Source organism: Sphaerodactylus townsendi, linkage group LG02 (assembly GCF_021028975.2).
Source record: "Sphaerodactylus townsendi isolate TG3544 linkage group LG02, MPM_Stown_v2.3, whole genome shotgun sequence".
Classification (NCBI taxonomy): domain Eukaryota; kingdom Metazoa; phylum Chordata; class Lepidosauria; order Squamata; family Sphaerodactylidae; genus Sphaerodactylus; species Sphaerodactylus townsendi.
The window spans coordinates 92056904-92073583 of NC_059426.1; the positions used below are offsets into that span (position 1 = coordinate 92056904).

General features: G+C 39.8%; 1 protein-coding gene across 1 annotated transcript in view; it reads left to right on the forward strand.

The window, feature by feature from the left end:
- Positions 1–16680, forward strand: part of ARNTL (aryl hydrocarbon receptor nuclear translocator like) — a 67731-nt gene that overhangs the window by 9381 nt on the left and 41670 nt on the right. Inside the window, exons 2-3 of the mRNA XM_048487037.1 lie at positions 14734–14869; positions 16516–16663. Of these exons, the coding sequence (XP_048342994.1) occupies positions 16524–16663 (140 nt within the window). The 5' untranslated portion in view covers positions 14734–14869; positions 16516–16523. The remainder of the gene's footprint in view (positions 1–14733; positions 14870–16515; positions 16664–16680) is intronic.

Genomic DNA, 16680 nt, shown 5'->3' on the forward strand with positions numbered 1-16680 from the left:
GAATAGGGGTGTGCACAATTTTTTTCAGTTTTTGAGTGATGGAGTTTGACTTTGAAAGACCTGGACATTTTCAAAAAATCTGAACCCTCATTCCAGCTTTATTGGCTTTTTCAAATTTTGGGTTATTTTTAAAAGCCAAATCCAAAATTCTAAGCCACTGAGCCGGATGCAGAGACTGACTGAGCTGCCCCCTGTATGCAGCTCTGCTGGCTGCTCCCGCTGCTTTGGGTGCCTGCTTGGCCTTCAGAGTAGCAGGTGAGAACTGCATGCAGGGATCGGTATGGCGTAACTTCTGAACAAAATTGTGAGTTAAGTAAGCACTAAGTGTCACTAATGATTGAAGCTGCTGATTAGCTATTTTAATGAGCCATAAAGCCATACAATAGTACAGATATTAATTTAGAACAAGCGGTTGTTGAGCAGTACGTTTTCCCCTTTGGTGGCTATATTCTCTTTTCTAGAATGCAAAGCTTTTGTTCTTTGCTAAATATATGTATGTATATATTGCTTTAAATCAATTCTAAATACTTTTCTGACACAAAAGATCGAACTTATATATACAGAATGCTTGTACTGTCTTTAAGTGCCAACCCCTCCACTAATGCCAGACAACTCTAATTATTTGTTTAATAATGTAGAAGTATTGCTTGCCAAAACATAAAACCCTTTTGGGCCATAACCACAAAAATGACCATGGGTGACTGTAGCTGTCCAACCTTCTGTGTGGAAGATGTCTGCTTTGCCACCACATTGTTTTCTTTTCATTTACTTCTAGACCACTGATGTCCTTCAGATGAGTAGTAGAAGCTTGTTGAGGTAATTGGGCAAATACAAATGTTAATGTGGGAAGTAACACTTATGCTGAAATGCATCTATAGAAAAGGAATCTTTTTGATCAATATTTTTCCCATTCACTTAGTACTAACTGTTTTCACTGTGGGCTTTTTCCAGCCTGCAAAGAGAAATCATTCAGTCCATTCAGTTCCTGAAATCCCTTTGCCTTGAATGAAAGGCTTTTGCATTGAAATAAATGGCACTATATGCCCAGTGACGTAGCTACAATGGGGACATCTGGGGACAAATGTCCCAGGTGGTCCCCGTCAAGTCACGTGGGGCGGTCTCTGTTGAGTCATGTGGGGGTTTTTTTTGGAAAATTGCCCCCCCACACTTTTGGCCTGACTGGGTGTGATGTGTGCATGCCCTCCACACTTCTGACCTGGCTGGGCCTGGATGTGACGTGTGAGCCCCTCTGGATCTGATCCTCTGAAGATGCCAGCCACAGATGCAGGCGAAACGCCAGGAGAGAATGCTGCTAGAACACGGCCATACAGCCCGGAAACCACACAGCACCCCAGTGATTCTGGCCGTGTAAGCAATACAAATAATTGAGAATGTTTTTCAGCCCCATCCAAACCCTAGGCAGCAGAACATGGGGTCAATGTGGTGCCGTCCTGCCACCTCCAATAGGGCTTTCCAGTGGCTCAGGGAGTTTGGGAAAGCCCTAAAATTCTCCCACCACCAGAAAGCCCCATATGGTTTGAAGGACATATGCCGCCAAAAAGGGACTAGCCCTCAACCCTGGGTAGAGCTAACTAATGTCTACTCCACCCCTAGGAATGCCCCAGCTTGCAGGACACTAGCACAGTATCCCCACTTCCAGGTTTTGCAGAGGTGGGACTGTGGAACACATTGCCACTGACACATCTGCTCCCTCTGCTGGGATAGGTGCTCCAGGGAAAGCAGTTGTGCTGGCACAAGGCCATTCCACTCTCTCAAGCCCTTCTAATCCCCACCCCTTTTGTATGGTACTGCCTATCTTGTATATGTAACCTCTACAAAAAAAAGTTTACTGAACTCTCTGATAATCAGTTTAGGTCAGAGAACAGTTGTGACAATTCCTGTAGTAGCTGCTACTAGATTATACCATCTCAGACTGGAAACTTTCAGTGATTCATTTAATCATTCTAAATATACCATCTGGGGCAGTACAGATCTAGAGATTTACCTAGGTAAATCCATTATATCGAAAATATGGGTCTATAGCAGAATTTTTATTTGGGCCAGATCAGCTATTCTTAGAATTTACAGGACGACAGCAACAAGATGGCTTTCTTTTGTCAGGTCACAAACAGTACATTCAGATCATATATTTGCTTTCTTTATGGTTTGTATCTGATGCCTAACATCTTGCAACTCCTATCTCTCGCTGGGATGTTGGAATTCTGAGATCCTCCCCAAGAGGACAAGTAGTATAATTCACTAAAGCTGTTGTGGTGTAGCAGTTGAACTAGGATCGAAAAGACCCAGAGTTGAATCCCCACTCTGCCTTGGGAGTGTTCTAGGTGATTTTGGGCAAGTCACTCTCAGCTTTGTAAGGTTGTTGTGTGGATAAAACGGAAGAGAAGGAAATGATGTAAGCTGTATGCAGACCCCATTGGAGACAGAGGCAGAGTGTAAGTGAAGTACAGAATCATATTAGTAAGACATAAAAATGGAACAGTGGCGGGTTCCTCTTGTGCAAGGAGTTCTTCAGCAGTGTTTTGATGGTGGAAGATTCTTTGTTCTGCAGAAATGTTATGCTGCCAGGGGAATGGAGTGATAGGATCTCAACCAACTGAAGAAAGAGCTGACAGTAACATGGGCTAAGTCCCAGGGGATGCTTAGAGGGCATATGGTAGAGCAGCTTTGCTCAAACTAAGTCAGAGCCTGAATATGAAACCTAATGGGAACCTTATATATTTTGGGTCGAGGTCAATGCAGGAAGAAAGGTGGGTGTTATATACAAAAAACAGAAATCTATTTTTTATAGCTACTGATAGATGACATATCAAAAGTTACTCTGGAGCAAGTTTCCCCAGTGTGGCGCCCACCAGTGCTTTCCCTGGCACCCAGGGAGCTGTTCAGAAAGTGAACAGACAGTTATAAAGCAGGGCTTGTTCTCTGTCCTTGTTCAAAGCAAGGTTTTTTCATTGGTACAGTAGTATCCACAGCCACTGGGAGATCAAGAGAACTGTTGAGCACCCAGGCTTTACTTAGTGTATGGTTCCATTCCCCCTCTGGACCTTCTTTTTATTCCTCTGTTTCTGCCTCCCACCCCTCCAGATCTTATTTTTTAAAAAATTATTCTTCCTCAACAATTCTTTTGTAAGTCAAGGAGGAACGCATTGTGTGTGGCTGTGCCTCCTGCTGCAGCTGATTTGGGGTGGCACTTGCCACTCGGCCTGAGAATTCTGAAGGTACTTAGAGGATCAAAAAGGTTGGAGAGCCTTGCTGTAGAGAATTTATTGGCTCTTATTCAGACTATATAAAAAGAATGTGTGAATGAGTCACATCTGTTAGAAGTTTGGCAAAGGCATAATAGGTAGGCATTTTCATTGATATGTTCTGACTGTGTCTGGTAATACAACCATTACGGCTAGAGGCTTACAGAAATTTAAACATGGTGTTGAACATTGCTTTTTCTCTACAACGTCTCATATAATACTAAGATTTGTTTCTCAATTGTGAAAACAAAATGATAGTAATATTAACCTCACCAAGTTTACCTCAGTGGTTAACTAGAGACTAATATTACAAACTCTGGAAGACACATCGGCTCCTAAATGTGATTTATGGATTCAGGAGACGTCTGCTCTTCTTTTTGTTTTGTTCACGTAATACCATAGAATGAAGCCAAATACCTTCCTACTTGGATGAAAAATAGAGAAACCTTGGATCATATATGGTTCAGACTCCTGACAGAAAGAATTTCCTTCAGCTGAGTGTGATTACTTGTATTCCCCATTACTGTCATCTAGTTGATCACCCAGGGGGGCTAGTTGAGCACATCAGGGGGACTAGCAGGTATGCCACAGGAAGGGGAAATCAGTTTTCTGCTGAATCCAAAGACATATGAAATATTGTATGCTCCCCGCAAAGAAAGGTGTCTTAGAATCGAGACATGGTTTCCTTGCCCCCCATATTTTTCTTCTGTGACCTTCTAATTTTTCCTCTCACTTCGCCACTGTTGTCTCTCCTTGATTTCCTTCCTTCCTTCCTTCCTTCCTTCCTTCCTTCCTTCCTTCCTTCCTTCCTTCCTTCCTTCCTTCCTTCCTTCCTTCCTTCCTTCCTTCCTTCCTTCCTTCCTTCCTTCCTTCCTTCCTCCCTCCCTCCCTCCCTCCCTCCCTCCCTCCCTCCCTCCCTCCCTCCCTCCCCTTGTATTGTATTTTTCTACATTTGTTAACATTTGCCTGTCCATTAAAGAAGCAATAATGGACTAACTTCTTTCATGAGACAATATGAAGCAAAAGTCCCTGTTGTATAATTGCATTTATGTTCAATTGCACATAATATAAACAGAAGCATCTCTCACTATCATCATGAAAATCTCTCCCACTTTGTTGGTAATAGAGAAATAGTGCCTTTATGTGTGAATGTGTTTGTGATTCACTCAGTGAAGAGTTATGCTTCATTGGAAAGGAAGTGTTTGTTTGATGGTGACACTGAATTTTCCTGTAGGCCGTGTGGGAGCTGGCAGCGCTTTGCAAGTTGAGCTCTTGCCTCCCAGATGGGTGCCTCGGCAGACATCTAAAGTTGACCTACTTTTAAATGTGTGCTCTGACCTTGATTTGCTAGCTGAGGTGTTTATGCACTCGTGATCTGATTGGCTTAATCACACTGCAGATCATGTGACAACTGGCAGTCCAAAAAGCAAAGCTCCAATTCAAAATGCAGGGTTTTAAAGACAATATATCTCTCTCTCGTGCTTGTTCCTGCTTGTTTTTCTTGTAACTCAGATAAAACAACTTATTGCTTAAGAAGAAATACTGAAAGGACAGTGGCGTAAATGGCGAAGGAGCATCAACACACCTCAGTTCTTTTCTACCAGGACCCTAATCAGGAAGTGACCTAAATGCCATTCTTTCAAATAAGTCCTTGAAGTAACTTGGCAACCGGCTTGAGGGAGTTACAATATGAAGAATCTCAATTCGTTTGTGGCCGTGGATGTTCAGAATGTGGGTGTAGCAGGGCAGCATTACTTTATAGAATGTGGCTGTGGCGTGGCTGAAGACAGGAAAAATTATTGTCACTGTTCTCTTTTATGGCTTTTTAATGAAATGAATAACTGCCTTCTGACAGTTTTAAAATAATGTTACAGAACAGCTTAGAAATAACACCCTGACTACTCAGAATTATAGATGTTGAGCGGCAACACGGCCTCAATAAATTTAAAAACCCAATTTTTAGTAAACTAAATCTAGACAGACTCTCAATAATGCCTTATCTTATTCTCTGTTTAATGTTAACTATCGTAGAGCCTGCAGCCTACTTCATTATAATGCCCTCTCGCCTTACTACACCAATTGTACTTTATTATTGGTGTAGTACAAATTGTGCTACACCAATAATTTGTACTACACCAATAATAAAGTACCAATTGAGGGCAGAATTTGTAGCTGTCAAATAGGAGGCATTGAAAATACAGAACATATACTATTTGAATGCTCATATTATGATGATATACGTTGGATGCTTCTTCCCCATGACCAGGCAAACTCCTTTTTAGCTAAGAAAGAAAAGATTAAAATACTACTATGTGATACAAATAAACATCTAACACACTTTGTTGCCAAGTTTGCCTGGATATCTAGTAAAATCAGGAAAGCCCGACATTGCTCCACTGGCTCTGCCAGCTAATTTTTATTTATTATTATTTGGACATTCTATTCATTAATTTGTGCTTATGTCTTGAATTTTCTGATGCCTATTAGCTGCATTTTATTATCTATTTTAATTTGTATTTTGTAATTTCTGCAATTTTTGTGATTTTAATTCTTTTGTACCTTGCTGGTCAGTGACCGTAAATGAATACCATATATATTCGTGTATAAGTCGACCCGCATATAAGTCGAGGCACCTAATTTCACCACAAAAAGTTGGGAAAACTTATTGACTCGCGTATAAGTCGAGGGTGGGATATGCAGCAGCTGCTGGTAAATTTCAAAAATAAACATACATACCAATAAAATTACATCAATTGAGGCATCAGTAGGTTAAATGTTTTTGAATATTTATTTCAAAGAAAAACAGTAAACTGGCTCTGTAAGTGGAAAAGAGGGTCAACAAGAACAATATGGTATCAACAATAACTTTAAAAGTACAAAAACCTTAGCTCAATCAGCAACCAAGCTAAAACACAAGAGTTAAAATCCTTCAAAACTGGATTCCTCCTCCTCATCTGTATGTCCAAATGTAACTCAATTTAGATTTTAAGAGGGATATTATCAGAAATGGAAAATCTACTATTAGCTTCCATTGTAAACAATGGGGGATGGGGCACCCTTTTGGGGATCAATAACTTTGGATCCCCTGACCCAAACTTCTCCAAACCTGGCTGGTATCATAAAGAGACTCTTCTGATGAGACCAGCCAGGTTTGGTGAAGTTTGGTTCAGAGGGTCCAAAGTTATGGACCCTCAAAAGGGTAGCCCCATCTACTAATAGCTCCCATTGAAAACAATGGGGAATGGGGGCATCTCTTTTGGGGTCCATAACTTTGGACCCCCTGAACCAAACTTTACCAAACTTGGCTGGTATCATCAGGGGTGTCTTCCGAGGGTACCCTGAAAATTTGGTGTCGCTAGCATAAGAACTGCGCCCCCTGCTGGCCGGCAAAGTAAAAAAACACAAAAATTTTTAATGACCCGCATATAAGTCGAGGGGAGCTTTTTCAGCATTAAAAATGTGCTGAAAAATTCCACTTATACATGAGTATATACGGTAATTGATTGAACACCCTGACTACCTTTTAGTGCAACCTCCGGGTCAGGGATTTTATAAAGTGGTTATTGTTTTCAGTCTTGGGTAAATGAGTGTGCGCACAGTATTCTGCTGAACTTTTATTTTATGAACTTTTATTTTGCAACTAGAGGTTGCACCTTAAGTGAAATGTGAAGTGAATGTTTATGTAATAGTATGTTATGGTACTCCTGCTTGAAGGAATAGAACAGGAGTCTAGTTACAATTTGAATACTAACAAGTTTATTCTTTTGTAACCTTTCATGAGTCAAGAGTTCACTTATCAGTTTCATGAGGTACAAGTCATGAAGTCAATTTATATACATATCAGAAGGAGGGGATACTAAAGAGAGAGGCAGATTCAAAATGAGATGTGACCCAAAGACGTATCAGTTCACTCAGAGTGGGTGTTGGTGAAACTGTTGTTAGGCACTAGGTTTTAGATTTTGCCTATCAGATAACAACTGGGAGCACCTTGCACCCACTCTGAGTGAACTGATTACTGCTTCGATTGTTTTTGAACTGGGCTCTTTGTGATATCCACCCATCCACCTCTTTCTGTTTGTCTAAATCAGCCTTCTGTATCTGATGAAGTAAGCTCTAACATACAGAACCTTATGATCGACTGAGTAAATGTCACGTCTCAAATTTTCTGCAGTAATAAACTAATACAGTTGCCTATATGAAATTTTCATCTTGGAATACTTTAGGGAAGGATTTAATTATTTGACCATGCTTGTTGCATATATCCTAGGTTCTCATATGGTAGGCAGGACCCTTAGTGTGATCATGAGACACTGCAGAGTTGGAATCTGGGAAATAGTGTTCTACATGCACACAGGCAGTGGTGGAAGGAGAGGTCCTTTGGCTCTAAGACTCTAAGCAAGAATTCTGCAATTAGCAGCTAGAGAAAGGAGCTTTTCTGTTCCTGAAGTTAGGGCAATGCTTAGAACTTGTCCTTATGCTAGAGATTGAGGTGGGGAGGTTTGCATTACAATTCTGCTAAAATGACCTTTAGAAAGCATCTATTTTTTATGTGTCTTTGACAGTAGGATGCATGTTGTGGCACATAAAGATCTTACAGTGTCCAAATTCAAGAAGTTTGAAAGCAGTTATTTATGTGCACGATTCTTTGATTAATTATTTTTGTTATTGAATACAGAACATTCTGCACTCTGCTGCTCAACTGTTTACTAAGTGTATTTGCAAAAACCATACATGAATAAAGACATACAAAAGTGATCACAGTGCAAAAGTGCTACACCATAATGCTGTGACATGATAAACATATATACATGTCCATATAGCACAATATTCCCATTTGTACGCATGATCCCTTAACAGATTCTGCATTTTGTACTGAGTCTACCTCCACTTCAGATTCTCTGTTCGTCTGTAAAACCTGAAGGAGCGGACTCCGATCTTCTTAAAGGGAAAGCATAACAAAAATATGCACAATGTTTGTCAGGAACAAGAAGTTATAAGTCCTGAATGATGTTGTTGGATATAGTTCATAGTCTACATATATAAATGAATAATGTCACACACTATTTTGGAATGAATCATCTTGTTTAGTATGCAGTGCGTTTCTTTTACTGTATAGCTCCTATTCATTGATGGTTATTTTCCTTGGTTGACAAGGAAAACATCCTGGCACATTTGGGTACTCCTCTTACCATCATCCTAGGAGGCAGAACTAGATTGCTCTTTCCACCCCTCCCCTCATGTGGCTGCCCTCTTTAGTTCTTTTCCTGTCTCCTCAGAGAGTGCATGGATTCTTTGAACTTTGTGGGACATCAGTTCTCACAGAGTGACTTGACTGTAGGTTCGATTTGTGTGTGTGTGTGTGTAAAGGTGACTCTGTTCAAGCACATGGAGTGACATTACATCATGACATTTACCAGGCAGGCTTTGTTTACAAGGTTTGCCCATTCATCTATACTTTACTTCCAATAAACTGGATACTTAGTTTACCAACGGAAGAATGGAAGGCTAAGACCACCCTGAGCCCCTTCTTAGCAGCAGTATCTTCACAGTGAGACACGGGGATTGTTCTTCCTGGCCAGTATAGCAGAAGGGCACTGCAAAAGGTCTTGCCACAACCCCATGCCATGCTAGAGCTCCAGGTGGAACTGTAAGCCTTGAAACTCTTCAAAGCAGTGAGGGAGATGAAGAACACATTGGTGCTAAAATGCTAGCTCCCTGTAGATTTCCTAAGTGCATGGAGGGGTGAGTGATCAGGAATCTTTGATCCTGATTCCTGCAGAGAGGCTCATCAAACAAAAAATGTGTTTATTTGTATGTATGCCACCATTCCCCATACAGGGTCAGGGCAGCTGCCAACATATAATTAATGCATTAAAAATTAAAGATTAAAACTGACAACTACCCTATTTTAAAAAACCCAGATGGTGGCCTGAAGATCACATTTTAGTTCCAAGAAGTTCTTATTGCCTGTAAAGAGAAGAAAATAGGAAGGCAAAAAGGGTTGGAGCGAGGGATGGTAAACCACTGCTGCCACAACCATAGGCCTGGTGGAACAGCTCAGTCTTACACACCCTGTGGAGTTGCATCAAATCCCACAGGACGCAGGTCTCATCAGACAGAGCGTTCCAGCAGGCTGAGACAGGGGTCGAAAATGCTCTGACCCTGGTTGAGGCCAGCTGTCACTAAACCAGAGATGATAAATACCACTTCCTACAGAAGGGAAAGGCAAACTGAAGGATGCCACTGATAGAAATGAGGCAGTTCTGTGCAAATCACGTGAAGCCATAACTCTGTCTATCAGAGCAGTGGCTGCAACTTCACTGTAGCTCTGAAAGTTCCTGAGAGTTTCCTAACTTGAACAAGAAGGTCCTACCTATCTTCATTGTGGGGAGAGAACAGCTGCCCTTATGGCTGATGCCACACCCATGAAATTCTCAGGAAGGACTACACTGTCCAGTATGGTGATGCATAGGTACTTGTGGCTTAAGTCCTGGGAAGTGAATACTCTCTCTAAATCTCTTGTGGTCATGTGGCCATTCATTGGAGTCAAACTCTTTGGGGGCATCCCCAAAGGACAAGAAAAGAGCTATGCCTTTCACCTACAGATAAGACGACAAAAACACAGCACTTTCAGTCCAATAGAACTCTACCTGGATTCACAGAAGACTTCAGAAGAAATTCTTGGACCAAGTTCCGATAAACCAATTGCTCCAGTGTCCAGTCTGGATTGTCAGCTGGAATCAACAAGAATGTGAAGCAACAAAACCAACAATCCAGAGCCATTCCAATAGAGGAAAGATTTCAGTAATTTCAGGCAGGAGGGTGGAAGAAAAAAATCTCAGATGGCTACCTCATTGAGTTTACTGCTTCTCCACCCAGTTGCTTCCTGCAATCTCAAACTGCTCTCTAAAATGACAGCCTACCCTCAGTACAATAAATTATCTTCTGGGCATAGATGTAATAGAGCCAGTACCTTTGTCACAAAGGTTCTCAGGAATTTGCTCATTTTTTCACAATTTGAAAGGAAAATGTAGGATGAAGAACAGTTTTGGATCTAAAAATGTTGGACAGATTTGTGAGGTGTCATCACTTCAAGATGAAGACATTGAGAATTATTGTAGAGCTGCCACAGAAAGGAGAGTTTATGACATTAATAGACTCGACAGAGGCAAATATCCATGTAGTGATTTTTTCAGCATACTAACACTTCCTCAGGTTCACCTTTGGAAATTGCCATTTCCAATGCAAGACCACACCTTTTCGTGTGGCATTTGCTCCCAGAATACATATGAAAGGCCTTGTTCCATTCGTAGCTCACCTGAGGACTGGTCACTTTTTAAAAAAAGAATTGTATTCTTCCCCCCACCCAAATTGCAGTCAGGCTTAAAGTGCGATAAGCAAGCAAGGAGGGAGGGATATAAGGAAGAAAATAAAAAATAATTTAAAAATCCAAATCAAATATCCCCAAAGAAGAAAGAATCTGCTCATGCGAGCTAGCTGAAAGGGACACTGTAGCCCAAACTGTTTTTCACTGTTTGCTCTTCAAAGATATGAGATCTAAACTTCTGGACCCCATATTAAATAAAATAGGATGTGCTCCAGAAGAGAGAGAGAGAGAGAGAGAAACTTTTATTTTTTTCTTTTCAAAATGCTTTATTGACAAACAAATACGTATACAGAACATGAAAGACCACATATATATCACATTGATCTACATAAATACCTAATTAATCACCAAACAAAGACAACTACATAGAGAAGACAACAACCACCAAACAACATATAACAAAACCATATAGCGGTGGGATTCTACAGGTGCGCTTTTCCTATCAGTCAATATTGCAATTCATTCAAAATACATGTATTCTTCATACTATCATCTATAATTATTTTATAATAGCTCCAACATAACATATTTCTGATTGTTATACATAAACCATTGTTTCCATTGTTCCAAATATTTTTCTTTGGTTTCTAAGATTTCGAAACCCTATTAAATATAATTCTGATATACACTTTACTGGTATCTTTAAAAAATTTTGTATCTCTTGGTGTATTGATAACCAACATTTTTTAACTTTTCCACAAGTCCATAATTGATGGTAGAGAGTTCCCACTTCTCTCCCACATTTCCAACATAGATTAGATTTATACTTCTATTTAGCTAAAACAACAGGTGTCAGATACCACCTAAACCATATTTTGTAATAATTCTCTTTAATATAGTTACTAGTAGTAAAGACCTGAGTGCCATAATCTTTTCCAGTCTGTTAACATTATAGTATGTCCGAAATCTTGCGCCCAGTTAATCATATATTCTTTAATGATTTCATCTTCGGTCTCTAATTTTAAACATAATTCATAAATCTTTTAATTAAGTGATCTTCTTTTCTTTGTATTATCTCCTCTAATACATCATATGATCCAATTTTATTGAATGGCTTATCTTCCTTAGAAAAGGTGCTATTTAACTATTAGAAGACGACAATCCAAGCCGGACAAGAACAGTTGCCAAATTTAGTGCCTTTATTATTAAGAAACATAAATAGGAGGGGATATATGTCATAATTGTTACAGATTTTAAATAATTACTACTGATAGCTCAAGTACAATTCCTTGTATAAAGAAACATAGGAAGCTATTCAGTCTGTATGCTTAAGATCTGTAATCTAACCAAAACAGAATATTGAGATTGTAAGATGGAAAGAAATCTCATTTATTGATGTCAACCTAAAATTTTAAATGACAAAGTTTTAAATAATGGGTGGCATTAGAAACTATCTATTTTATTTTATTTTATGTAATTTATTTTTCACTTTTTATATTATGTAAGTTGATATGGATGTTAAATTTTGGAGGGGTGGTTTTAGCAAATTTTGTGTCACTTTGCTTATGTTATTTTACACTACGTAAATGGAATATGGACACGATGTGGTATTTTATTATTGTATTTTACTGGTCTTGGTCCATAATAAAATTGAATTGAAAATGGAATTACCATCCTACTATCTTAGTCCATTACATCCAAAAGAAAAAAAGGGTTTAACTGGATCTGTGCAAGGCCTTGCCTATACACATTAGAAGAACTAAACCAACCAGAAAGTCAATTGCCTTGTCTGTACCATATCACCCAGAAGCATGAGCCAAAGAAGTTTCTTTGGAACTACTGTTAGCAAGTGGCCGAAAGAGTGCATATCAATCAGAGGCAGAGTGCTCATGGGAATATGTGGGGTCACATGCCCACAGGCGCATGCCAGAAAATTGCCCCCCACGCAGCCACACACCGTGTGCCTGCCCAGTCCCTGATGTGAGAGGGGAGTCGGGAGGGAAGGCCAGCCAGCCTCGGCAGCAGAGGTGTGGTAGGCTGGCGCCTCTGAGAGCGCAGGGACAGGAGTTCCTTCCTGGTGGCCGAACTGGGGCCCTTGGGGAGATGCGCCTGAGTGTTTTACCAGCCAGGGCAATCTGCAGAGGAATTACGGGACAGAAGAGGGGCTGGGCCAGACGCAGTACTCTCCTCCAGCCCACCTGGGCACATGGAGGTGGAGCAGCAGTTGGGGACCAGTTCCAAGCCTCTTGAGCCAGGTAAGGTAGGCAGGCAGGGGCTCCAGCTAGCTTTTCTGCCTTTCTCTGTTCCAGGCTTCCTTCCTTCTCTCCCTCAGCTCTCCCTTCCTTCGCTGCCTGCTTTCTTGTCCTCCCCCCAGCGGGCGTTCACTCTAGGGAAAATAGAGCAGGGATGGGGTGGGAAAACTCAGATTTTGCCCCAGGCTCAATGTTCCCTAGATACACCTCTGATATCAGTAGCCCTACTCATAACAAGGCCTCGTGCTGCCTGAAGGAATCATGGTACATTCTACCGTAGTGCATCTACCAAAGCAGCCTTCTGTACAAATGCCTCAGTGGAAAATATATGCAAAGGAACAACTTGAACTTCCAATCCAGTGGAAGTCAGGAATTACAAAATTACAATCTAGTGTTTGTCAGGAATTACAAAATGGATACCATGGCAGGAGCAGATGTATCCTTTAGTTAAAAGATTCTGGTGTAGAGAGGCCTGTGTCTGTGGTTGGCAGCTTGGGATGCTCCCATTGGACTGTAATTTCCCAAATATGACAGTATATCCTGTTTGTTTAAGACAAAATGGAACATTGGTCTTACTGTGAAGATTCTCTTTGTTTGAGAATGAGGAGGACCCAAGTTTTTTTTGTCTCCATTCAAGCTTTTTTTTATCTCCAGTGGCAAGGGAACTGTCTACCAACAGGGAGATGGGGAGAACTCTCTCTATCTTCACAGCTACCCTGCTGGCTCCCCCTTGCTTTGCAAAGCCAAATTCCAGCTTTGCAAATGGTGGGGGTGCCTATGAAGATGGGGAGAACTCTCCCCATTTTCACAGGCACCCAAGTTGAGGGGGGGGCACAATTGCAGTATTTGCAGCAGGCACCATTTCCTATAGATATTTCCTGTCCACATCTCTTGCCCTGGGAGGATTAGTTTTTTAGAGCCTGCTGTATTTTTTTTGTACAATGGCTTTAATTACTAGCACTGTATAATATTGCAAAAGGGATATAGATTGAGTAAATAAATAAGTCAAAAGATTTCTTGGTTACATAACTGCAGCCTAGTGTTTATTCTTTGTTAGATATTTATTTTTGAGGTGATCAAAAAGTAAATATTTTGCCAGACCATTCCATTTCAAAATGTGTACCATCATTCTGGAACCCCATCTGTGTTCCAATACTTGCTGCTGCATCACGTTAGTAAAAAACTAGTTGCTGTGTCACATGTATTGTCACTCCATAGGTAACCAGCTGAGAAGCCTTTGGAATTTGCAAAACATGGTGATTAAAAAAAAAAAAGTTTTGAAGCTATGGTCATGCCCTAAATGGGGCATCTGTAAACAAGCATGGTTGTCAGAAGTTGTGCGGACTTGACAAATTCATTTTCCCATTCATAGAAGATCCCTCTAACATTTCACTTCTTTTAAATTAATGAAGAGGCTTATGCAGCTATATGTGTACATCTGATCTATGTTTGCGCAGCATTTGAAGCCAGGCTAGTCATCTTCTGTAATTGTAATTATTTTTCTGTGACATTTGAGCCTGAACCACTGATAGCTATCATCAGAATGACGTTGTGAGTTGTGAGGGACTGGCTTGGGTAAGATGCTATAAATAGGCGGTTCTCTTCTGTAACACTGATTTCATTATTCCTTATTTTCTTGAAGAGAAGTGATATTGAGGGTTCAAGACTGGCAGAAAGGCACAAATATTCTAGACTACATTCTAAACTAATAGCAATCGTATGATTCCAAATAGGTAAAGCTTAAGTTTTAGGTTTTATCTTTGAACACATGCACTATCCTAATTCAGATATGTTGAAGTTCTAATTAAAAAAATAAAGGTCAAACTAATTTACAGTGGTTTGGTAGAATACAACTGACAGTTTGACATTTCCCTTCTCGCCCCTGACTCAGACTTTTGAAGGTGTTTCGATGTCAAGACTGGAGGACATGAAAAGAGGGTTAAGGTGACTGGCTGCTTAGGCATTAGCAGCAGTTAGCCGCTGTTCTTTGCAAAGTGGATCTAGGATTCCAGAGATCAAGGTTTCAGGTAAGGACATGTATTGTGTCTTACAAGTTTTTCTGCTGCATTCCTTTATGATTTAACTGTTTTCCAAGGGGGGACCTCCAAAATTCATATTACTTAAACCATAATTAACCCAAAATGGTCTGGGACTGCCATATCTAAAGAATCACCTCTCCCACCATAAGCCCCTGTTTACATAGGTGGTGGGTGATGTCCATGATGCTTAGGAGCAGGTTGACACATGGTGGTGGCTGGCCCTCTGTTTGCCCATTTGAGTGTCACTAGGGCGAGAGCCTTTTCCAGCATGACCCCGACCTGGTGAGAAGCTTTGTCTGAGGAAACTTGTGCCTTGCGGGACTTATCTTAGCTCTGCAGGGCATTTAAGCTAGAGTTAATTCCATCTGGCATTTCACTAATGTAATTTTGGTGGATTCCACCATCATCACTGTTGATTTTTTGGTCAAAAGCTATGTGTTAAGTGGATTTATTATTATTATTATTATTATTATTATTATTATTATTATTATTATTATTATTATTATTATTATTATTATTATTATTACTATTACTATTACTATTACTATTACTATTACTATTACTATTACTATTATTATTATTATTATTATTATTATTATTATTATTATTAAATAGACCACCGGTTTTATTGTTATTGTACTTTTATGAGGTTAGCTTCTCTAAGCCCCATTCTGAGGGAGATGTGGGATAAAAATTTAATAAAATAATAAATAAAATAATTAAGCTTAATTGCATTATACCCACTTCTTTTTTTGTTAAGCTCTTTGAATGTTTTCCAATTGTTTTTTAAAAATAAAACTTATATTTGTTTCCTGTTAAACTGTGATGCCATTTTCTTGTTTTCTGTATATTTTTCTTGTATTTCTTGTACCTTGTCCTCAAATGAGAACCCATCCTATCCATTTTTAGGCATCAGGTAGCTTGAAACCTTGTGTATAGCCATGGGAATGTAAATATGTCCAGCAGTCTTGATGGGCCTTGTGGTCTCTTCCAACCCTGATTCTGTGATTCCATGTCATAACTTTGCATGATCATCTGGTTTTCAAAGCAATAATTTATTCTTTTACAGCGTTAGTATATAACTGTTGAAATCTTAATTTTGATTCACCTTTCTTTTTAATAATAATCAAGTTTTGCAATTACAGCAGTAAGGTGGACTTGGGGACCAGGTCACAAGTTCAAGAATGGAGTCATTAGGTGTCTTTGGACAAGTTCTCTGGGCACTGTGATTTTTAAAAAGGAGTTAGAAAAATGTATGAATGATAACTCTGCCAACATTTTTGGTAACAATAATGGAACTCTGGTATGGAGAGTTCATATTATGTCAGGTTGCCATCTTCTGGGGAAGATGGCCCTTTGCATTTTGCTTTGTTTCTGAGCTTCCTATGAGCATTTGGCTGGATCTTAGGTCTAATGTAGTGTGATATTTCTTTTCAATCCCTTTAGATAGACTAAGAACCAAATTGCTTCCTGAACAAAATCCTGTTGTGAGGATGAAGCAAAGAATGGCTGTAACTCATGTTGAACCTTTGGAATAGAAGAGAATGAACAAATAAATGTGTTGTTTGTTTTGCTTTTGGTAATTAATTCAGTAAATTAACAGCCATGATTTTTTTCTCTCCTGGTAATTATAGGCAATCAAATGGCTGACCAAAGGATGGATATTTCTTCTACAATCAGTGATTTTATGTCACCAGGTCCTACTGACATAATCTCTAGTTCTCTTAGTACTTCAGGAATGGATTATAATAGGAAAAGGAAAGGAAGTTCTACTGATTATCAGTAAGTAATTACCCATT